Source organism: Borostomias antarcticus (assembly GCF_949987555.1).
Source record: "Borostomias antarcticus genome assembly, chromosome: 5".
Classification (NCBI taxonomy): domain Eukaryota; kingdom Metazoa; phylum Chordata; class Actinopteri; order Stomiiformes; family Stomiidae; genus Borostomias; species Borostomias antarcticus.
Window position 1 is genome coordinate 9439577 of NC_140238.1, and position 24494 is coordinate 9464070.

Here is a 24494-nt window from a genome sequence, read left to right on the forward strand (position 1 = left end):
CTGATGCAGGATTGCTGTTACTGACGATTCAAAGCCTGACTAATAAAAGGATGATTAAATCTGCAACTTGTTTGTATAGTATTTATGATTACTCATGTACAGCACTTTGTTGCAGCCATGGTTGTTTTTAAAGCGCTCTATAAATAAAGTTGAGTTGAGTTGAGTTGAACTCCAGAAGTCCTTCCTCTCCGATTCCTCAAGTTTCATCGTATCAACAAATTTAATGGATTTTTCTTTTTTACTGGCACCACAAAACTCCTTTGATAGAAACAGGAATGTGCCCTTTCATTATATAAGCAATGGCATATCCAAGGCTTTACCCACAAGCGTGTGTGTGTGTGTATGTGTGTGAGGGAGAGAGTGTTACAGTACCTGTATGGTGCAGGACGATAGGTCAGAATGGCCGGTGAACCCAGGTTGCCATGCCAACGTGACATTATTTTCAACCACTTGGACCACATGTACACCCACCGGGGGTGATGGGAGGACTGAAACACACACACTTCTAGGTTATTCACAAAACTGACTAGTCACATAAAAAAAAAAGTCACGTTAGTATTACTTCCCGCTTCATCCACTAATCCTCAATCAGTTGTTCTGATTTAGAGTCCTGTCAAATCCCAGTTTTAACAAATACACAAACAGCACTATCCCACTCTGCTCTGTAGCACCAACTACAGTAATAACAGTTATCAACAGTGGCGCTGACAGCTCACCTTTGATGTGCACGGTACCCGTACGTGACACAGAGATCCCTCTGGCGTTCTTGGCCTCACAGTAGAACTTGATGCTGTTATTCACACCTACGGTGAAAACAGAGAGACTCAGGACAGACAGACACACAGGCCCGGCATGAGACGTACGGACACCAGAGCAGGACCAGGACAGAGGCCGGCAGTGATGAAATGTTAAGTGACCATGTTACCGTCAACACAGCAGTCAACCAGACCACATCCCTTTAAAGGTAAGGTGTCACAGGGCGAGGGGAGAGTGAGTTAGACCAGACCCAGTCCCTGCTGTGCCACCGGAGCAGGGCAACCTGGTAGCCTGGGACAAAATGGAGGAAAGGATTTCTGAGTGAATAACGGACAATAAGAAACAGCTACAGCCTCTGCTCTGGGAGGAAGCCGTCTGTCTCTGGACCTGCCTGGACCAGGAGAGCAAGTTACGTACTACAGAGGTGAGGGGTATGGATAACCAACAGCCTAAAACCAAGCCAGGCTGCATAAGGAAGGGCTCCTTAACCAGACTGACAAGATAAGCTTGTTGCGTCATTCCTTCAAATTTCATTTCCGGGAAGTATTCTCCTTCCAATTAGTCCTGTATGACCTATACATTTACAGGAATGTGTGTGTGTGTGTGTGTGTGTCATAGCCACGTTAGTCACCACTGCCAAGAGATTAGAATGAGCAAAAGAGAAATAGAGGGAAAGAGAGATGGAGAGAGGGAGATGAAGGGATGAAACAGAAAGAGAGAGCCCTGTGTGAGTCAGCAGTATTAACTGGCGGTAAAAGAGGCGTGTTCAGTTACAGTACATGAGCAGAGACAGACAGACGCACAGTGCTGCTTATTACCGGAACCACGGCTGATGAAATATCCTCTACAGCAGAGCGCTGGGGAGACACGCTGCTGAACGCAAATACCCCCCCCCCTACAACCCACCTGTTTCCACACGGAAATCCATAGTCATATTATTATCTACAGTATTTCACTGCAGTGACAAGGCGCCATCCACCCCTATCCACCAAGCCCAGTCTGTTTACTGGTCAACAGCGGAGACCATGGACAGTGTAAACCCCCATATGAAGAACCAGCCAGCCAGGCAGCAAACCTGTCAACAAGCCACTAAGTTAGCAGGCATTCAGTCAATCAGCCAACTAGCCAGCCATCAGACGGTCAACCAACCAACCAACTAGCTAGTTCGTCAGGCAGTCAACCAATCAGCCAGTTAGTCAGTCAGGCAGTCAGTCAATCAGTCAGTCAACCAATCAGTTAACCAATCAGTCAGTCAGTCAAGCAGTCAGTCAACCAATCAGTCAGTCAGTCAGTCAGTCACAGTCAGGCAGTCAGTCAACCAGTCAGCCAGCCAGGCAGTAAGTCAATCAACCAAACAGTCAGTCAGCCAGTCAGTCAGTCAGTCAGTCCGGGAGTGACCTTGCTCAGTACCTCCCTAGCCCCAGACTCTCAGGTAGTCAGGTCTCCCAGCCAGCAACACATAATATTAATCCCTTCCCTTACCCACACCATGACTAATGTTGATGATGGGATGGCATTCACTACGACACACAAGCCCGTCGCTGTGATGAACTCATAGCAGAAGAGAAATACATCCATGTGAACTATGATTCATCCAGATATCTGACTCATTCGGCTATTGATTTAACAGGTCATTGAAAAAGAGGGGGAGCGTGACAGGAGGGATCTTTCATTCATCCCAACAACGGGACACCACCACCTCTTTCTGAGGGAGATCCCACAAAATACAAGGGATGATGCAAGTCGCACACTTGCGTCATCCATCTGCGGGGAACCGCCATGTTAGCACGCAGCGCCTTTATCAGACAGAAAGCCTTTACTAGAGAACCGGAGAGGATGTACTCTGTCTGATGACGCAGACAGAGGCGTACCGTTGACATGGAGCACGGAGTGGGCGGGAGTGGCGTCTCCCTCCTGGGCGCCCCCCAGCCACCACAGGACCTCCACGGGGTCGGGGGGCCCCACGGCAGCGCAGGTCAGGTTGAAGGGCACCCCGGGGAAGGTGGCCACATCCTGGGGCTCGATGATGAAGTGGGGGACACCTGCAGAGATGGAAAGAGGAGTGTGACAGGCTGAGCTATGCTGTTAGGTTCACAGAGGAACATTAAGGCATGGGGTCATGATGATGAGAGGGGACATGTGAGAGATAAGAGGGAGAGAGGGAGAGGGAGAGGGAGAGAGATGTGTGAGTACCAGGTGTGCGAGTAGTATTCACCTTCTACAGTAATCCAAGCTGGCGCAGAGGAGATGGTGAGGCCGTGGAACTCCACTTCACACCAGTACTTCCCCGCGTCCTGCTGCTGCACCGACTTCACACTGAAAACAAACGCACCGTCAGTCATTCAGACTTCAAGCTGAAAACGAACGCAGCCTCGCTCATATGAACGATGCCGATGCCGATGACACCCAACTGGTTCTGTCATTTCCCCCTTCTGATACAAAAGTGGAGACACGCATAGCTGGGTGCTTGGCTGACATTTCGGAGTGGATGACGACACATCACCTCAAGCTCAATCTGGACAAGACTGAGCTGCTGTTCCTCCTGGGGAAGGGCTGTCCGCACCGGGACCTGGCCATCACCATTGAAGACACAGTGGTGACCCCGACTCGGACTGCGAGGAATCTGGGTGTGACCCTGGATGACCAACTGTCATTTTCCTCACATGTCACATCCGTCACACGTTGCAACTGCAGATTCATGCTCTACAACATCAGGAGGATTCGCCCTTTCCTCACTAATGAAATGCCGCAGGTACTCATCCAGGCCCTGGTCATCTCCCGCCTGGACTACTGCAACTCCCTCCTCGCGGGGGCACCGGCATCAGCCATTAAACCTCTGGAACTTGTCCAGAAAGCTGCTCGCCTGGTGTTCAACCACCCCAAATTCTCCCACACAACTTCCCTCCTCCGTTCCCTACACTGGCTCCCTGTAGCGGCTCGCATCCAGTTTAAAACTCTGGCGCTAACCTACAGGGCTATGAAAGGAACAGCCCCCTCCTACCTCCAGGCCATGGTCAAACCCTACACCCCCTCCCGACCGCTACTCTCTGCTACCTCAGGGCGACTGGTTGCCCCGTCACTCCGAGGCTCCTGCGGTCGATCGACACGGTCACGGCTCTTCTCTGTCCTGGCCCCGCAGTGGTGGAATGAGCTGCCCACTGATGTCAGGACAGCAGAGTCGCTGCCCATCTTTCGTCGCAGGCTCAAAACTAATCTCTTCAAGAAGTACTACAACAATCCTCCCACCTAAGCACTTATTGTATTATATTATATTGCACTGTACTTTAGATTGTGATTCTTGCACTTTGCCTTCAGCACTAGATTATGCTCTTAGTCACTTGTTTTAGAAAGAAGATGTACTTGTGAGTTCTGGCAAGTAGTAGTACATTGGCTCTTCCTATGTTAAATGCAATTATTGTTAGTCGCTTTGGATAAAAGCGTCTGCTAAATGACTGTAATGTAATGTAATGTAAATGAACAGGATCATCATTCAAGCATCGTGACAATTCCAGAGGAACACACATCTATGTCTGAACTAATAGCAGAGATAAGAACCATAAAGAGACAATAAAACTGTGAAGTGAGGTCGAGTGTAGGTGGATGAGTCTACCCAGGACCAGGATCCATCTATGAAATACAGACCCAGGATTGTAATCAGCGAAGATATCGACGGTATTTGTTGACAGGTAATGTGGTCAGATGTCTATAGGCTGTCAGGACACTAATCTGTACAGCAACTGGCCCCTTTCCAGACACTGCTAAGATTAGTCTACGAACTCACCAACATTTAAAACCCAAACAAATTACACGGCAAAATATGACCTCACTGGTATTTGGGCAAAGTCCAGTTGTGACGATTTAGCTATGAGGAGGAGGGAGTTCAGAGAGTCCAGAGAAACTTTAATCCCAGTGCCAGGCTCTGCATGTGCAGGAGATTAGACTGGGGGCGGCTGAGAGTGAAGACGCATGGTTCACTCTGTCACTAGTCTGACTGAACGGATGTGGCTTTTTGGGATAACCCTTGTCATTTTCGTTTATTACTGCCCAATCGGTGGCGCCTATTCATGCAGTCGGCCAATCCAGACAACATGAAACGACAGCAACCTAGCAACCGCTCCACCAAAGACGATTGCAATTGGTTTCAAGAAATGCTTCTTTTTCCCCCCTATCCCGGAATGATAATGAATTCAATCCAGCCAGACCTTTCTCCAGTGCCAGCATAAACGAAGTGCGGAGATAGGTCTGGCAATGCAAGACTACTCTACCACCAAGTCCACTAGCAAGCTATCTCTACAGCTCTCTGGACAGTCCTGTTTCAAGCTTTACATTACTCAAGGCCAGTTGACTGCATTCCAAAATCTGGCTGGTGTCTCTCATGCCCTAGCTCTGAGGCATGTCCACTGAGGTGAAACATGAAAGATTACAGATAGAAATTGGATGGAGAGAGCTGACTGCCCTATTCCAAAAAGACCACCATGTCTGTTCTAGAAAGTAGATTTCTGAGGGGGACGTTCAACAACATTCAGTACAGGCTTCTGTGCACAATATTGGATTTGTAGACCAGACATGGGTTTGAACAAAATATCTGAGATGCTTTCCAAATATAAGAGTGTGTGGTTGAGGTGTGTTAGACACCAGTACTTTCACTGAGCAGGTACGGATCCTGACGTGACTCCTTAGGTTCCACTCCACCTCATCAGCTAAGTTGATGGTGAAAATGCATTTCTGATCCATATGGTCCCTTATGGTCTCTGCTGGCCCCCTACCTCCAGCCATATTGACTGGCTCTGGCTGGGACTAAGCTGCTAAAGCCGATTAGCTCAACCCCCCCACCCCAACACAAACCAGGGGACACCTGCCCATTCAGACTGATCCAGGGCCAGTTCTCCAGTTTTAAACTAGAGGTCAGGATCAGAACGTGAGGAGGCAACGCTGATCTTGGATCAGTACCCATGGGACTCTTCCCCCCTGGGGCCCTCCTCCAAGCCCAGATGAATTCCTGCAAGTTCAGCCATGTTGAAGGGAGGAGAAAAGTCTTCAAAGACTGGAAGAACAAGAAGTGGCAACTGACCGCCAGTATTTACTGTGTTACAGGACGTGTTTGACCATGACACAGAGGAGGCTAGTACCATAACACACAGCCAACATACGGCAGTGTCACCTCCAAACATCCACACAGTCCGCCGTAGACCAGTCTCTCTCTCAGACGTCTGAGGCAACACAAGGTTGAACGGAGGAGGCTGAAGGGTAAATAGGTGGCAAAGCATGGCCACGTTTGCACATTGTTGTGTCTCTGGCTTTTCTGATAAACCGGTGCTTTCTCCATCCGAACCTCTCCTACCATCAGCACGACTACCTATTTCCTGAGAAGTGTCACTGGTCAGGTGATGGCAGGCACCAGTCTCAGTTGGTATCTGCAAAGCTAATTCAGGTATAGAGTTAGCAGCAGCCTAGCTGTGGAGGATCTCCCAGTGATGGGCCTCTAAAGTGATGATCTGGTCTGATTGAGGAGTAAAGCTACTCCTACTTACAGTATAGACAGCTAGCTAAGCCAGGTGTACTTAAATCGGGTGTAGTTAAACCAGGTGTAGTTAAACCAGGTTCAGTTAGCCCAGGTGTAGTTAGACCAGGTGTACTTAAATCAGGTGTTGTTAACCCTGGTGTAGTTAAACTAGGTATACTTAAATCAGGTGTAGTTAAACCAGGTGTAGCTAGGGCCGGGGTAGCTAGGGCAGGTGTGGCTAAGCAAGGTAGTGTCAGGAGCAGCCTAACCTACCTGCGGAAGGTCTCCCAGTGGTGGGCCTCCACCTCCAAAGTGATGTACATCTGGCCTGAAGAGTAAAGCTACTCTCCTACCTACAGTATAGATGTGTGTATCTAGACAGCTAGGCAAGCCAAGTGTAGTTAAACCAAGTGTAGCTAAGCTGGGTATGTCAGCAGCCTAGCCTACCTGTGGAAGGTCTCCCAGTGGTGTGCTTCCAGGGTGATGTACATCTGGTCTGTACTGTACAGCTTCTCTCCATCCTTCATCCAGATGATCTCCGGCTCGCTCAGCCCCTCGATGGCGCAGCCCAGCCGCGCCATGTTGCCCTGGGTTACCGTCAGGTTGGCAGGGTTCTTGGTGAACCGTTGTCCTAGGAGGAGGGCGCACGCACATACCAAAACACACAACAGAACACATACACCAGAACGCACACACACACACACACAGACCACATCAGAGCGATGAATGAGATTGTCCTGAGGAGAACACAAACACACTCGGGGCTATAGGACAGTAAGTCCATTGAGTAGAAGGGGGAGGAACTGAGGAATACAGATACATGGAGTATGATACTAGTTTGGAGACAAACAGGAAGTTGGAAGGCCTGTACGACATGCTTCAAGTTCAGCTATGATGATTAATAATTGCTGGGGTTGGCAATTCAAAACTGTTACTGAACATAAATATGATTAAATGACAGCTTGCGTCTATTCCAACAGCTTTTGTCTGGCACAGTTTGTGTCTATTGTGCTGTGGCCTGATATGCCTTGGTTGGTGAGTGTGTTGTGACTCGAGCGTCTAGAGGCTCAGTGGAGCAGAGAAAGCTCTCCCTGTGACTGCTCACTACAGCTGTGTCCTCCAGGCAGGGCCAACCGACACTCTGCCAGCAGCACACAGCTATCAATGACCATATTCTTCTTCAGGGCTTGGGAGAGAGGGGGCAGAGGCTGCTTCAACAAGCTGTACGTATTTACCTGACCCACAGTTCTCTATCACACACCAAACAAGTGCACAGTAAACATGTTGTCCCCCACCAATGATGTATCGCTCATTTGTGACAATGAAGCACTGGACGCAGTGTAAACATTAGGGCTGTACCCGACTCTGAATTTTGTGAGTCGAATCAGATTCGCCTGTTCAAACCAGATTCGACGAATTAACAAATCCTTTTTTTCTCTCTTTCTCTCATTATGCCTAGGCTCGGGGGAGACCGCAGGAGTCGGGACGGCTTTCAAACTTTAAACTCAAACTCGCAGGCATCACAATAAAAAAAAATAATAATTCTCGCTAAACCTGCATCATCTAGCCCACATTGTCAATTTACTTTGGATGCCATGCCCCCTTGTTTTATGCAGTGTTTATGATGGGGCAATTTGACGATAGTCTCCCCAACTACGCATTTCAAGGCGTCCGCGAATAGGCTCTGCGTTGGGCAGTAGTCTACAAGGAAATGTTTTGGCTGTCACTAATAGGGCTGGGGCGACGCGTCGATGTAGTACGTAAATACGTTGACTTGCAAAACGTGCGTCGACGCATCGCAAAGTAAGATGGCTGTGCCCGGTCAAAACTAACAGTATTGGAAATTGATTTTCTATTTATTTACGCCATATAAACATTATCTTGCACCTTTTATCTTTCCAACCCCGTTTCTAACTAGCAATACGATTAAGATACGCGTCTAGGAAGCATTTTTTCTATGAATTATCAGATTTCTCGTCTCTCCTCCGCTCCACACCGTATTGCACAACCCCGCTCACACACGCACGGAGAGACCAGCTGCTCTGAGTGGAGAGAATGGTAACGGTCAAACGTTTGTGAGGGAGGAAACACAAGCAATCTTTGAAACATTTAGCAAAAGCACATCACATAGGCTACATGTGGAGAACTGCACCTTTTTTGACTGCCTAGTCACTTGACGCAATGCGAGATGTGGCCCAAAAAAACTTTTTCCCATAGACATACATGGGGTGTTATCAGCCCAATTAGTGGCGATGGGAGATTCTAAACTCATTCCACACAACACAGCGACCTCTGCCGGTCGAGCGCAACTGTGTATCCGGGTCACAGCACCACTGTCACAGGCAAGGCTTCACTGAGCTGCTCATCAGTATCTCTTCCCCCCTCACTTGCCCATGCTGGGTTCGAACTCGGGTTCTCTGACTCTGAACACAATGGCTCTACACCATAAACACAGCTTTGTCATTACGCCATCCTAGTTATACGATATAAATGTATATTAACTAAGATAGGCTGCTATATAACTCAAACTCGTAAATCACCTGTTTGATTGGTTTAATGTGAAGTGAACACAGCATTACAGCACAGCCCTTTTCCTATCATTTTTACAAAAGCCTCTGGATCTGCCTATTACACTAGAACGCAGCTCCGGATCTCGACCTCCAAAACGCCTCCGGGTTAGAGCTTCGTTTTGGCCGTGGTAGTGTAATTGCTAGGCGCAAACGTAGGTCTTTTTCGGGAAAAACGCAGAAAAACGTAGTAGGTCTTTTTCGGGAAAAACGCAGAAAAACGTAGTAGTGTAATCGGGGTCTAAACCAATTCAACTCGGTTACACTAACACCGCCAGGGGTGTGATCTGGTAGGCTACGAAAGAACGGTCTCTCCTGGGGGTCGGACAATGAACACACTCAAGGGAGGAATTGTGTTTGCCACTAGCAACATACAGACATAAAAACAGATAATTAAAGTGACAAGAAAATGTTATGATCCTTCACATGCTTCTGCTATAATAAAGAGAGAAAAAGATTAATCTGTAAATCTCCATAAGTGGTGTTTACACGTGCAGATCAGAGCGAAAGGCTCTGTGTAAACAAGACCAAATTCTGGAGGGTCAATGTCTTATTGCCGAAAGGTCAGGGACAACGTATCCTTCATCCCACTAAGTTAGTCCAGTGACTACAGTAGAATATGACAGCATTTTAATTCAATTTAATCTCTTGTATTCGATATGGAGACTGACGTTTGGAAGTTTGTTGGCTAAGCGAATTTTATAAGACAGAGTGCCAGAGAGCCACGCTGAGCTCTTCAATCTGAATTCTTAAAACTAACAACTTCTGTGAGACAAATTCAGAATATGACTTCAATTGAGAGAATGTTTAAAAAGCCGACTATCGGGCAACTTTTCTATCAAGTTGCGAGATAGTTTTGCTCTGAGAAATGCATATGTGACTGTGAAGTAAATTCCCGAGTGGCACTTACCATGGCTTCCTTGATGACTATGTATAAAGAAGACTATAATCCAAAGAGCAATTTTCATTTTTTCATCATCTATCTTCACAAACTGTGAGGCTCTTTAGCTCAATCTCAGCGATCCCTGTGACCGCGGCGCTGGTAGGTTAGTCGGGACAGTCAGCCAGCTACATTCCCTTCGCCTGCTGGGACTCCAGTTCTCCAGATTTGTCGGCTACAATTCATCCAGCTGATACAACAATGAAAAATACCAGGCGACGTGAGACTGAGAAAGCCTCGATATATTCTCTCCCTGTCATAAGTTCCCGATGGTGACACAAGTTTGATAATCAGTTTCAAAACGACATTCTCCTCAAGTTGTTGTTCTTTCTCCCCCGCGGCAGGATATGTTCTGATGAAGCGCCCGCGCTGTGGAAAGACAATGCGCACGAGCGCCCCCTCGGGGACATCAGGCGAGAAGCAGGCTAGTCTGGGGATGGGACCATCAACATTTGATCATGCATTGACTTAACACTAAATGGACAAAAGTATTGGGACACACCAAGTTTGGTGTAGGAGGGATAATGGTCTGGGGTTGTTTTTCTGGGGTTGTCCTAGGCCCCTTAGGTCCAGTGAAGGGAAATGTTAATGCTTCAGTTTACAGTACCAAGACATTTTGGACAATTGCTTCCAACTTTGTGGGAACAGTTTGGGGAAGGCCATTTTATGTTCCAGCATGACTGTGCCCCAGTGCACAAAGCACGCTCCATAAAAGCATGGTTGGGTGAGGTTGGTGTGGAAGAACCTGACTGGCCTGCACAGAGCCCTGACCTCAACCCCACCGAACACCTCTGGGATGAATAGATTGCAAGCTAGGCCCTCTTGCCCAACATCAGTGTCTGACCTCACAAATGCTCTTCTGGATGAATGGGCAAAAATTCCCACAGGCACATTCCAAAATCTTGTAGAAAGCCTTCCAAGAGGAGTGGAAGTGTAGCTGCAAAGGGAGGACCAACTCCATATTAATGCCTATGAATTTAGAATGGGGTGTCATAAAGGCTCCTGTAGGTGTAATGTGTAGGTGGCCCAATACTTTTGTCCATATAGTGTTGATTTATTAAGAGAATGCTATGATATGAAGTATGCTGGACCAAAATTGATTGTGTTGTGTGATAAAACAGCAGCTAAAATGATTTACTGAGGAAAAAACAGCAAACACCACCATAAGTAAGCCTAGGCAAAACTAATGAGATGTTAGGATGGACAAGCCATGACTGTTTAATGGTTTGACTCAGATGTTTAGAAAGGAAATAAATGACAAATAGCACTAAAACACTGAATAAAAAGCAAAGTAATTTGAAATATGTAGTGAATTCATCATCTCTGTCTGTATACATGTCAGTAGCCATGTCTGTATACATGTCATTAGGTATCAAATAAATCTTAGTTATGGTGCATTAGACAGCTTACTGCTACTCTTCTCACAGAAAGAACACCACCAATTAACAACACTGACTAGACATAGCAATAACCCATTTCAGAGGTTGTGGACAAAAATAAATATTTAGTACAAGATTCAGTACAAGGTTAAAACAAAAGGAGTTACATTGCCATACACTTTTGCTTTTTCCGTTGGTCAGAGAAGGTAGCTGGTGAAAAAGATACCATTACAATAAACTGAACAGATATGACATCCCGAAAAAGACAATTGAATATACACTAACTGTATAATGAGCAGGCAAGTGGGGAGCAAACCTGATCTGGAGTTTCTCTGATGATTCTCATTAAAGCACCAGCGCACAAACACCATATTTATACCCATGATTTACACCGCCTGACCTCCACTGACTCATTATCTTCATGCTACAATCCTTTCGAGGGACTCTTCCCAGTTTCAAGGCTGAATCTGTTAAGCTGTGTAGCACTAGGATCATCCAGTGATTTTATAACCATTGCCCTCTAATGACTAGGGGTGAGCATAGTGCTACTGCTCAGAAGGACCCCAGCCCTGTGTCCGTCTTGTTTCCAGAAAAGAAAAGAAAAAAAGAAAAGAGAAAAATATGGCTGCCCTTCACACTTCTTCTATCTAACTTGTACAATAAATTTCAAAATCATAATCTCATTGTGGCTGTGTAGGTGGCGATAACACAGACTTCATCAGTGCCTTGACCTTCTGTAACTCCGTAACACAGGTTTCAATAGCTAGACTTCAAAGGGATCTGCATAAGATAGTGTCACTGACACTGGGATACTGAGCATAAATGAGACTTCTACAGCCATGTTACTTGTGTGATAGATTAGAAGTATTTGCATACCAGTGGTTTGAAATTACATGTCAATTTAAATAGTAATTAAACATCACTAATAAACCACTATACTCCCATGTACAGTGCACCTTATTAATATACAGACAATAATTTTATTGACAACCCGTTGGTATCCTGAAATGTCGTCTCTATGGAGATCCTAAGTGAATGTGCTCTCCTGGGGACAGTGTTCATCACATTCTAGTGACCTCTGGGACTGAAATCTGCTGATGTTGTTCTCCAACGAGAGACACAGTTAAGTAGCATGCTGTCTTTTTCTTGGTCCTCATCCTCCGTCACTGTACCCTGGTGTTGCAGAAGCTTTTGTTATAATTTTGTTGTTAAGCCACGACCACCCTATCGGAGCCTGAGTGTAGTTCTGAAGCTGGGCCCCATGGGGCGCTGTAGTCTACTGCATCTTCCTCAGGCAAACTTCTTCTTGTTGGCGGTGAAGCGCTCCATGTACTAAGGAGTAAAGGATCAGATAAACATCAGACACTGATACGCCAGAGAGGAAAGGAGAACAGCAACACTACAACAAATCAAAGAGATAACCTCTTTGAGGGAGCGCAGCGCATTACTTGGCGGTCCAAGTTATGACTGTTATGTTACTTGTTAATCTTGGCGCTCTGGCTAAATTTGACCACAGATTATATTGGGATTAGGACTGGTAAATGACACTGAGCTGTCTCAGCCTGTACTTTCATGAGGCTATTGATCCAGTGAAGCAGGGTCACAATCCTGTTATTGTGTGACTGTTGTTGTTGTTTGTTCACGGATACCATCTTATAATACAGGAAATGGGTTTTGACTGAACAAGGGAAATATTATGAGAAACATAATAATATGGTTTTATCAGTCCCATGGACATATTGGACGTAATTGTGTTATTCATAGAGAAACTGAATCTGATGGGCACTTTAGGCTTTAGGAAAGCTTTATATTGTCCAGAATAAAAGAAAATGGGCTTTGGTAAATACTTTGGGAAACATCCTGATAAGCAACTTTGGGAAACATCCTAATAAGATCTTTGCATGGTGACATGGGAGGTATTTATTTACGCCTAGAGTTAAAGTTAAAGTTAAAGTCCCAATGATTGTCACACACCCGAACTGGGGTGGTGAAATTAGTTCTCCGCATTTGACCCATCCCCTGGGGGAGCGGTGAGCAGCAGCAGTGCCGTGCTCGGGAATCATTTGGTGATTTAGCCCCCCAATTCCAGCCCTTGATGCTGAGTGCCAAGCAGGAAGGCAATGGGTACCATTTTTTTAATAGTCTTTGGTATGACTCGGCCGGGGATCGAATTCACAACCTCCCAGTCTCAGGGCGGACACTCTAACCACAAGGCCACTGAGTGTTGTTACTCATATCTGAACATTTTTATAAACAGCACAAAGATAGATGAAGAGTGTAAACAAGGACATTCACTTCCTCTAGTCTTGCACAGTGATTTGGCAACACACGCACACAATCTCTCTCTCTTTCACACATACACTCACAATCTCTCCATGTCACACACACACACACACACGCATACACACACACACACACACACACACACACACACACGCACACGCACACACGCAAACAGGCACAGTCATCTCACCTTGTCGTAGCCCTCCAGGTCCCTCAGGTTCTTCACCTCAAACAGGTTGCCCTCCACGGAGATCAGGGACACCTGGGAGCTGGTCAGGATGGAGGTGGGGATGGAGTTCAGCTCCAGGCAGTTCTCCTCCAGACGCAGCACCTTCAGCCTGGGACACGTGGACACCTCAGCAGACAACACTGAGATCTAGAGGAAGAGAACAGGGATTTGTCTTATTACTGTATGAACAAGTTCAAAATGCACTTGCCATGACACAGTTGTGTCCCTCCCTTCCATTATTGTATGATGTAGGCTACTGTACAACGTCAGCTACTTCTAACATGTAGCTGTGATGTGTGACGGCACAGCGCCCACTGGCTGCACTTGCCTGTGCCCATTGAACATGTGACCGTGCTGTTCAAGCGATTAATAATTGCACGATGACATCTGTAAAGCACATCTTTGCTTCCCGAGCAATTCACCTGCCACATATCAACTTCATACAGTGCCTGGTTGTTAAGCAAATCGGGATACAGACACGCACCAGGATTTCCTGCTTTTATTAAGTAGATTCCATGTATACCTTCAACTCTCCCCTAGACAAGTCAACTAATCACCAGAAGCTGATAAACCATAAGGTAGAGCGTGTCGTCCAATAATCGTAGGATCGGTGGTTTGATTCCCGGCTCCTCCTGTCCATATGTGAAAGTGTCCTTGGGCAAAACACTGAACCCCAAATTGCCCCCAATGAACAGGCTAGCATCTTGCATGGCAACTGCTGCCATTGTTGTGTGAATATGTATGTGTGAATGGGTGAATGAGAGGCCATTGTAAAAGCGCTATATAAGTGCAGTCCATTTACCATAAACTGTCTTGGGCTTCCCACCTCACCTGTACACTACTGGGACGATACACACAACTCACAATATGGTATGAATCACGATATAAGGTTCATGATACGATACACTCACAATATAAAGATACACTCACAATATAAAGACTATAATAATTTTTTCCCTTGCCTTGAGACCAAATTCCTCAGGACCCGCTCAAAATCAGAGTACACATTCTTTAGCAGCGTCCAGCAGCTCTATACTGTAGCTAGCCCTTCTCAGGATCTGTGAGTGTGTTGATGACGTACCATCTGCTACCACAGTCCTTTCTACCACCATAGGAAATTTTGACTTTTAAATACTCGCGAAGTTGGCAGCGCTTGGCGCTCATATTTAAAAGTGTCAAATAAACACTTCAAAGCCACCCATCAAAGCAGAAACGCCTATTCTAACAAACAATGGGTTTTGAAAGCTCGGCGCTACCGTTAAGTGATCTTTTTAGCCGGTTTTTATGGCATCGTCATTATTTTTCGGTAGGTAGTTTCGAGGATTTCCGACCAGAACTTCACACTTTTAAATATGAGCGCCAAGCGCTGCCAACTTCACGACTATTTAAAAGTCAAAATTTCCTATGGTGGTAGAAAGGACTGTGGTAGCAGATGGTACGTCATCAGCGCACTCACAGATCCTGAGAAGGGCTACTCTATAGCATGCTCTGTCGGTCGCAGTGTTGCCAATTTGGTGACTTTTTCGCTATATCTGGCGACTTTCCAGACTCCCTTGGAGACTTAATTAGTCAAAAGCGACCACTGACAAATCTAGCGAGTTTTTCTGGTCATTTGGGAATGGTTGTGTTGACAAAGCTCTGCAAAAGCATCTAACATATCCCATTGTGCGGTTCATGTTACAACCAAGCTCACAAGAGCAGAGTACAGCGAGGGCTGCCGTCTCCTCCTCCTCCTCCACCACTCACACTGCACCACACGGCCTGTCTGACTACATGGCAGCTCCGCAGTCCCAGCCAGCTGCAGCAGCCAGCAGACACCGGGACCGCTCTGAGCAAGAGCTGCCTGCAAATAAATCACACATTCCTGAAGAAAAGAAAAAAAGCTAACATTATAGATATATGGCAACAAGAACAAAAAACTGTAAATATGTAAATTGGTCCAGGGGCTAATACTGATATTTTCTACAAATTGGTACCACTCAAGGTGACCAAACAATTTTGGTATTTTTGTCTTCCTACATGTCTTCCCACATGTTTATATTTTGGTACGATAACCCTGCCTGTCTAGTAGCTTGATGATAGTAATCACTACAAACAAACATACAGTACCCCCATATAAAATGACAAAACATGTATATCTTTTTCTCTTTTCTTTTTTACTTCTAGACAATACAAACAATATATATCTCCAATCTGTTTTAGCTTTCATACACATACACATACATTGGTATAAGGTTACACAGTTAACCCTTTGATGCACAAGCTATGCAAACCCCCTGCGCAACATGTAGTCCAGGGGCCAATCTAGATTTTGGTCCAAACATTAGTGGTACCAGAATGTTAATAGGGTTAATATGAATACATTAATACATGATAACCTCTCCAGTCTTGTAGCTTAATGACTTTTGTAACGGAAAATTCAAAATGGTGCTTAACTTGGCATTCACACAGAAGAAAAGCCATATGAGTGTCATGTGTAACAAAACATTTAGACACTAGAAGCACTCAGAGAACGCAGGCCTCCACCCATAAATGCATGTAGTCAGCATGTACAGTGACATTAGGGTGCCGATATGACTAGGGTTGCAAAGGGGCGGAAAATTTCTGGAAACTTTCTGGAAATTTTCCATCGGAATTTTGGAAATGTTTACCTTTTTTGTAGCCTATAACATCTTTTTTTCAACAATTTTTTATTTTATATACTTATTTTAGGATTTTATCAAATTTTCATCCAACTTGGTAGCCAATTGACCCTGACCTAGTGTCCAGTTACCCCCTATTAACTGTTGAGGATTCATCACACAACCCGGCCAGTCAGCAATGCGAAAGGGAGAAACAACTCCCTGACTATCTCAGCTCGCAACCGTAATTCCAACACCAGACAGGATTGCTGTTGTGTGACGAACTCTCAAGCAGAGATGAAACTAACCATCCTTGGGGAGCGGTGGCCCAATAGGCCGCTCTGGGATCCGGCCATACTCGGATCTGGCGAGACCACCGGTTTCCGGTGGGCAGCTGCACTGGAACACAATGCATTAGACCGCTACACCACCACAGACTTAGTCTGGGAAAAAAACATAAAATGCTAGATCTTGCAGCATGATCTTGGTTAAAACAACCAGATTTAATGCAAATTCAGTTGAATTTCAACCCTGTACTGTGCATTTATCCATCACAGGTGCAGTGGCATTCTTCCATCACATGCATAGCAAATCCCTAGAATCCCGCACACCAAGAGGGCTGTAGAATCCACTCACAAATAGGCTAATGTGATCTTTAAATTTTGTATTAGAAATGTCTGCGTATGACAATACAAAATGTTTATATTTATGTCTGTTTATGATGAGGTAAATACAGTTGGTATAAATAGCCCCAAAATTCCCAGTTTATTCCCATTAATTCCCATAAATTCCCATGGAAAGTTTCCAACTTTGAATATTCCTGGAATTTTGCAACCCTAGATATGACAAATGTAAAAAATATACTGGTGGTGCATCACTGTTACAGTTTATGGGCTGGGTGGGTTTGACACAGCTGGGGTCAGCTGAACAGGTGCTCTTTGGCTCTGCTCTCTGAGCTACCTAGCTAGTTAGCTAGATATGACAGAACCAACGGCAGTAATCTAGGCGGGGGGCAGTTCAGTGCACTCCGGGCTCTCCCTCCGCAACCCTGAGTCCAAACCCTCTCTAGAGCCCTCACACGGGGAGCTGGCTTTGCTCAAAGTTTTGTTTTAATTCGATACGCCCCATTATTTAAATCCGCTCCAAAATTGAATGGGTTCTAAATTGGCCCATGCAACAATCTGACTCCCAAATCAGACCTCCCAGAGTTTGTGGCCCAGATGTGGAGTTCCTTTGGTTTATCCTTAACTAAATTGACCAGCTGTGCTGTTGTTTAAAGTATGTGTGTTAACAGCTGTGCTGTGAATGAACAGAAGAGAAATTGTGAGGGTATCAAAGCACTGATGTCTCTGTCTGCCTGCTTGCCTGTCTGCCTGCTTGCCTGTCTGCCTGCCTGCCTGCCTGCCTGTCTGTCTGTCTGTCTGTCTGTCTGTCTGTCTGTCTGTCTGTCTGTCTGTCTGTTACCAGCTACCAGCCTACCGCCTTTTTGACCTGACGATCACCTGTTTTGACGTTAACCGACTTGCTTAATTCCTTTGGGTTTAGGAATGTTTAGTTTGCAAACTGCAGTACCTAGACAGCTTTTTCTATTCATTTTGCCTCTTTCTGAACTGCATATTATGCAAATTAGTTCATTGCGTCATTTAGCTACTTTTGGGAGATCCAACGGCTACTTCCCTTACAGAGGAATTGGTAACACTGCCTACAGTACACCTATTTACCTCTTTGGCACTTTGTTTTTAGCCTTTGTTTGTTGCTGTGTTTGTGTAAATACTGTACATTAACTAAGCTGCAGATCCAGCTGGAATACAGTACCTGGTTCTGGTTCAGGTTGATCTCTATGGTCTGCAGGGCAGAGACTTCAGCAGGCACTGCCCGGATGTGGTTCTTGGACAGGTCCAGCAAGTCCAGGTGTCGAAGGGTGCCCAGCCCCGGGGGGAACTCCCTGAACTTGTTTCCCGCCAAGCTGAGGGTCCGCAGTGCCTTGAGCTGGCCGATGGTAGCCGGAAGCTGCTGCAGCTGGTTACCGTTCAACAGCAGCGTTTCCAGCTTCTTCAGCTTGCCTATCTCGCAGGGGAGACTTGCTGGAAACACACACACACACACACACGTTAACTTTGTATTTTTCTGCATAGCATTTAGAAATACCATGCAGGTGCTAATGTTACTTTTTACCCCCATTTACAGCTTTTGATATAAACTTTTTTTTTTGCTGTTTATGCCCAATATTGTCCTATGTTTCTATGCATGTAAAACAAAATCATATCTGACTCGTGAAAAACAAATCAGATAAACACTGCATTAGGAAAAGTTACGTTTTCTTAGCCTGGATCCTGTGGTATTAGCCTACATATAAATCACAAACTACCTGCATGTCTGGGCTGAGGTTTTGCCCCTTGAGTGTCAGGTTTCACTAACTGTGTTCTTTTTAATTTGAGTGTTGAAGCAAACGAAAAAAACAGTATTATCCGTCACATAGCAGGATTATACAAAAAATACCAGAGCGATTGGAACATCCCACAACTATTTTCTAATAAATGCACTCTGATATCATATGAAAAAAGTCAGGGACAGTCAAATCGAGCTGTTCTGAGCTGATCTATTAATTTTTTATCAACTTACACATTCATGCACGGAAACCTGTGCTCGGAGAACACTTTCTAGTCTTTACTTCTTCTGATCTGTAGTCGAGCGGTTAAGGCGTTAGTCTCATTAATTTTTATTCCAGGTTCGAGCCACAAGGAAGATGTTGATTTTTCTTTAGAGAACGTTGGCTCTTTGTTACAATGAGGAATCAAGTCAGCTTTAGGTATCAACTTTATATATTTTCGGTTTAAGCAACCAATATTATCTTATGTTTCTATGCATAATGATCTCTGAGGATTACACAAAAACTACCAGAACGATTTTCACGAAACTCGATGGAGGGGTGTAGCATAAGCCAACTTAGAACCCATCCCAGAGACATGGACACTGCGCTAGTGCTCCTCTACCACTCCCAGAGGCATGTACACTGGGCTAGTGCCCTTCTACCCCTCCCAGAGGCATGGACACTGGGCTAGTGCCTTCTACCCCTCCCAGAGGCATGGACACTGGGCTAGTGCCATCCTTTTTACCCCCCAGAGGAATGAACACTGGACTTAATTTCTGTATATAGTTTTGTAACTTATGCATACAAGTATGTTCAGTTGTGTTCATACATGACCACCTCTCATAAACACCACAATCAGTTACACCACCAAAAAGCTTACTCTTCAATGGTGCAAGTGTACTATATTTATACTGAGGAGTGAGTGTAACCATTTCAACTCAATTACACCAACAAAATGCATTAATGGGCGGAGCCCTGTGCTCTCCGAGCACCCTTTGTAGTTTGTCCTATTTTGATAATTTACCTATTACATTTATTATGATTACATTATTTGTTGATTTTGCAATGTTAATTGAGCTCGTAAAATAAGAATTTCACTGTACTTGTTGATACCTGTGCATGTGACAAATACGCTTTTAAACATAAGCCTACATGCACACACAAACACACTTACATGTACCTATCTGTATACACTTTAATGTAAAGGGAGAATTGCAGATCAACAACATTCTTTCACTTTGATTTTAGTCTTAGTCCCACTTGCTTAGAAAGGAGCATAGTAGTACTCTTGACTACCTACGTTAAATGCAATTATTGTAAGTCACTTTGTATAAAAGCGTCTGCTAAATGACTGTATTGTAACAATTCCGCAAATGGACATCAATTATTCAGTGAAGCTCCAAATACCAAAAGGAGCTTGAAATGTTTCCCATATCAGACTGCAGGTTACAGTAAAGACATAATAAGAGATTGAGAACAACCACTTACTGAGTCTGTTGCAGTTCAGAGTCAGACTCTTCATCTGTAAGAAGTTTCCTATAGAGGCCGGCAGCACCTCTATCTTGTTGTTGGACAGATCCACAGTCCGCAGGTTTCCAGTCAGTCTCTGCAGCTCCTCAGGGAACTGAAATACACAGCTTGAGTATTGAAAGCATCCACAAGACCTCTACAGCAGCAGTTAGTCAGTGGACAGCATACACCGAAAAACTAGTGACTGCTTTTATACAGAAATCCTGCTATATTGCTGTAAAACAAAACCTACATTTTCCAGCTTTGTTTGTTTACACTGAACCAAAGAAGGCCGAATCCCACATTATGATGACTTTCTTTGGTTCAGTGTAAACACACAATGCTGGAAAATTGAGGGATCTTCTATGCGGCGGGATCTCTGTATAAAAACAACTATTGTCACACACAAGTGGAGTGGGTTGAAGTGAGTCAAAAGCCATTATTGGCACAGCTTGCATCTGGTGCGTGTGTGTTTACCTCAGGAAGACCCTTTCCAGTTAGCTGAAAGACCCCAGTCTTCTGTGAGGTCTCCAGGTGTGACTTCAGAGCAGTGTTCCCCATTTATACCACAGCTGCCCACTGAAGCGGTCCTCCGGTGCGATGCAACTTAGTGTAAACCTGCCACACACACACACCCCGCTGGAACTACACCAAAACTGTAGCCCCCAGTGCTGGTACAGAATGGGTGTTGCTCCGTGGCTTCGTCCTGACTGGTTTCCGCTGCGGTCAGATGATTCAGCTGTAGATGGTTTGTCCCCCTGCGAAATCGATCGATCATTGTTAGTGAGTAACAATGATCGATCGTGGCTGAGGGCGTTGTCAAAACAACAAGCAACAGGGAGGTGAAAAGAATGCTTGTGGCCAGAGATGGCTAGAAGCTAATAAAGTCACATACAGTTGTATGCTAACGTTGCATCTATACAGTTCAATTCATTCAATGTTAAATATTGTCCTCTAGTATTGGAATGGAATAAACAGAAATTAATACGAAACTTGTTTCCATATGCACTGGGTGTAGCCATCTGGTAACTGTTTACACTTTGAGCTAGCAATCTAGCTAGTGCTAGCTAACATCTCCCAACACTAGCTTACTAACCAGACACGCTGAAATATGTTTGTTTACTTACGTAAAAATATTTTCTTTCCAGTGTCAAACCTTCATATTGTAGCTACTGTGTGTATACTGTCCTGTCAAACAACTGCCTCGATAATCCTGCTTCCAGGAAGACTTGCAACAGATTACCATGAAGCTATCTAGTGTACGTCAATGCGCATGTCAGACTTCATTCGCTAGACCTTCGTTTAGGTCACCCGAGCCACACCGCGGGTTCCACCGCAGATTGTAATTTACATGGCCGATCGGGGCAATACCCCGCAGGATACAAAACGATCGACGGTTCTACTAACACGTTGACCATTAGATGTCGCTAGTGGAAAAAATGCTTTTAATATAACCGGAAGCAAAACAATTTCCACCGAAGAATATATGGCGGCGGGTGACGTTTGAATTGAAATTAATCAACAAGTAAGATAAGCATACTTGCGTATTATTACATATTGCCATTGCCTACTTTGTGTCGCTTGTGCCATAGTGTATAGTTAGGCCGACGTTTCGTCGTCTCAGAAATCATACGCGTAGTTGCATACTGTACTTCTTTCCAAATCTGAAGAGGATATCGCTGTCTCTACATGAATCCCTGGGAGCTTGCTTCATACTCGGTGACTCCTGCCGCCAGTGTGTTGTCCAAATGTGTCGCCACGGGTGTTCTGTCTCAGGTTAGCCCCCGTGTAATCTTTTACTCGAATACACTGCCACCAAGAATCAATTAATTAATCCAATTCATGCGCCTCCTACTTATTTACTTAGTCAATGAACGTCTACCTTTCATAAGCCATAGCCGTTTTCATAAACCATAGCCGGAGTTTTCTGGACATATCCTACGGAAACCAGTCTCTCCCCACAGGCAAACCTGGATGCAGTCCCCAAAGAACCCCATGTCTTCTCCCCACACCTCCAAGAGGCTCAGCAGCTGATCTCCATGACGCAAAAGATGGACAAGGTAAGCTCATAAGCATGATGTGTGTGACTGTGGCCTTGTCTGGTGAAGTGGTAATCATTGCTTACTCAAATCACTGGGAGCTACCTCCATTGCAATGTGTTAGAATCCTGATCCCTTGACTGTTACAAGCTGTAACAGTATCAAGCCAAAACCAATCCCATTGGCCCAGTCCCAGGTCGGTGTATTTTGACCTTAATATCTTTGTTCCAGATCAGTCTTGAGACAGAGTTGCTAAGATTGGAGAAGGAAAGTGCAGACGTCACTCACAAATTTCATCTGAGTAAGTTCATGGGGGTGAGGCACTGTTGCTCAGTGAGGTCTAAGATGCTTGTATGTTGTTGTGAGTGTGACTGGCCGTGTGCGGGTGACGTTCCTGCGATGTGTCGTCTTGCTCTGTGTCGTCCACCAGGCCAGCGGTTCGCAGCCCTGCAGCAGTTCACCAGCCACCTGCAGGACGTGCTGAGGGAGCAGGCCAGTCTGCGGCAGAGACTGATGAAACCCCTCTGTCAGACCAACCTGCCCGTAGAGGCTGACCTCCACAGGTCTACACTGCTGTCCTCCTCTTTAATCCCATCCACCACAACCCTTCTCCACCATTTCCTCGCCTCTCCAACCTCTCCTTTCTTTCTACTTCATCCTGATCCTCAACAGCCCTCCATGTCCCCTTACTGTCCTCCCTCCTCTCCTCAACCCTACAGCTCTCATCTCTCTCTCTTACCTTTATGTTTCTAGCTAAGAACATACATCATTGAGGCTACATTTTGATTTACAGTGACAGATGACCTATGGTTATGTAAAGGATAGTAAGTTTATTGTTAACTGCCATATAACTTTCATAACCCTTTTTAACTGTAAAACCACTAGGTATGTGGTGGAGGTCATCAGGATGGTAGTAGACTTCATCGGGAACCTGGAGATGAGCATGAACACTGTCCGGACTATACCAACCATGGATGATTCCATGAACAAACTGGTGAGCGTTATAAGTCTATTGTACTGTAGGCGGCCCTTGGCCTTCTCAGAACGTTTCGAACATTTACTGTCTGTCTCTTTCAATCCCTCTCTCCGTTCTCTTTTCTCCCTCTTTCCCTCCCTCTGTCCACCCTTTGTCCTTTTACCCCCCCCCCCCCCCCCGCCCCCCAGAACAATGGTCTTGCCCAGCTCCTGGCCGAGGTGGCAGAGGTGGAGAAGCTGTCCAAGCAGATCCTCCAGTGGAGGTCCCACCACAGCAGTTTAATCAACGACACCAGCTCCACCTGAGAACGGGGTCAAACCCGGGGACTTTATATGTTATATGTTAGGCTTTGGTGAAACCCTCCCAGAGTTTGTTTCCCAGAAATATTGGTTCATTGTTGAATGAGGTATAGAGTTTGGTCCAGTTTGACTTGACCTGAAAACCCATTACCCATGTGTACAGTACACTGACATTGTAAAAAACAAAACAACCCCCCCCCCACCCAGCAACTTATGCATTTTATGAAGCCACAGTTCTACTGGGTGTTTTCTCCTGTTTCCTGCAGCACTGATTTGTTGTCTTTGTCACAGGAAGCAGAAAGTTCTTGTTCTTGTTGACTGACAGGTGAGGAGGATTCTGGGAAAGGGCTGCACTCAGAGGAAGTCTGTCAGGATAATGAGAAAATGCTATGTCATATACCCTGTAATGTACATTTTCTTAATATCAATTGGAGTGTCTCATGTTTTTTATATTTTTATTGAAATTAATTTCTTTGCATTCCCCATCAAGAGGTGAAATTATATCTCTTGTAAATATTAATAACAATTGTGTTCTCTTTGTACAATGAATTTAACTAATATGGAGAATATGTAGGCTCTTGTTGGTTTGTAGTCTCTCAACTTAAAGCGGCAATAAACAATTTCCTACCGCTATATGGTAGTAAGAGGCTTGTTTACAAATGAAAGGCCTAAAACGCGCAATAGATACATTTAAGGCACAGGGGTGGAGCAAAGTTAAAGGCTGTAGTTTGACAACATTGGCAGAAATGCTGGAATAAGACATGGCGACTGGTAAGGGTGAGTCATTGAAGTAGTACACTATTATTAGGACACTGGCTCAATGAAACAATCATCTGATAGGTGGTTTTAATTAGTTTTGACAAAATGTGAAAAAAATCGGTTATTGCAGCTTTAAATACTGAAGCCAGCAGATGCAGAGACCTAGGTACCTGAGTGTTAGAGGAGTCGGAGGAGCAGAGCAACATAACTGTAGAGGGAGAGTGTTTCAGACCTGGAGGGAATACAGACCATCTGCATCAGGG

General features: G+C 45.2%; 3 protein-coding genes across 3 annotated transcripts in view; 1 reads left to right on the plus strand and 2 right to left on the minus strand.

Annotated features, from left to right (window-relative positions):
* The window catches only part of tyro3 (TYRO3 protein tyrosine kinase), a gene marked incomplete at its 5' end in the record, with an annotated part of 28966 nt that extends 21535 nt beyond the window's left edge, over positions 1–7431 (minus strand). Inside the window, 6 exons of the mRNA XM_084438455.1 lie at positions 373–488; positions 717–803; positions 2628–2798; positions 2972–3072; positions 6707–6890; positions 7365–7431. Coding sequence (XP_084294581.1) covers positions 373–488; positions 717–803; positions 2628–2798; positions 2972–3072; positions 6707–6890; positions 7365–7431 — 726 coding nt within the window. The remainder of the gene's footprint in view (positions 1–372; positions 489–716; positions 804–2627; positions 2799–2971; positions 3073–6706; positions 6891–7364) is intronic.
* A 3589-nt stretch (positions 7432–11020) lies between these two features.
* lrrc57 (leucine rich repeat containing 57) lies at positions 11021–21392 on the minus strand. Its single transcript, XM_084437741.1, has 6 exons — positions 21286–21392; positions 20636–20916; positions 20138–20273; positions 18094–18362; positions 13619–13804; positions 11021–12477 (listed from the first exon to the last, which is right to left on the minus strand). The coding sequence occupies exons 2-6, from the start codon at positions 20717–20719 to the stop codon at positions 12436–12438; spliced, it is 717 nt and encodes a 238-aa protein (XP_084293867.1). The 5' UTR covers positions 20720–20916; positions 21286–21392; the 3' UTR covers positions 11021–12435.
* Positions 21393–21683: 291 nt separating this feature from the next.
* On the plus strand, positions 21684–23556 carry haus2 (HAUS augmin like complex subunit 2). The gene is made up of 6 exons (XM_084438126.1): positions 21684–21934; positions 22123–22218; positions 22429–22498; positions 22628–22760; positions 23083–23191; positions 23362–23556. Exons 1-6 carry the CDS (start codon positions 21848–21850, stop codon positions 23476–23478), a joined length of 612 nt encoding a protein of 203 aa, XP_084294252.1. The 5' UTR covers positions 21684–21847; the 3' UTR covers positions 23479–23556.
* The last annotated feature ends 938 nt before the right edge of the window (positions 23557–24494 follow it).

Coding starts and splice junctions, on each gene's coding strand:
- lrrc57 (XM_084437741.1), bottom strand. CDS start 20,719: ATGGGGAACACTGCTCTGAAGTCACACCTGGAGACCTCACAGAAGACT. Junction 18,363..20,137: donor TCTGAACTGCAACAGACTCA/GTAAGTGGTTGT, acceptor GTGTGTTTCCAG/CAAGTCTCCCCTGCGAGATA. Junction 13,805..18,093: donor TCAACCTGAACCAGAACCAG/GTACTGTATTCC, acceptor CTCTTCCTCTAG/ATCTCAGTGTTGTCTGCTGA.
- haus2 (XM_084438126.1), top strand. CDS start 21,848: ATGAATCCCTGGGAGCTTGCTTCATACTCGGTGACTCCTGCCGCCAGT. Junction 22,499..22,627: donor CACTCACAAATTTCATCTGA/GTAAGTTCATGG, acceptor GTCGTCCACCAG/GCCAGCGGTTCGCAGCCCTG. Junction 23,192..23,361: donor ATGATTCCATGAACAAACTG/GTGAGCGTTATA, acceptor CCCGCCCCCCAG/AACAATGGTCTTGCCCAGCT.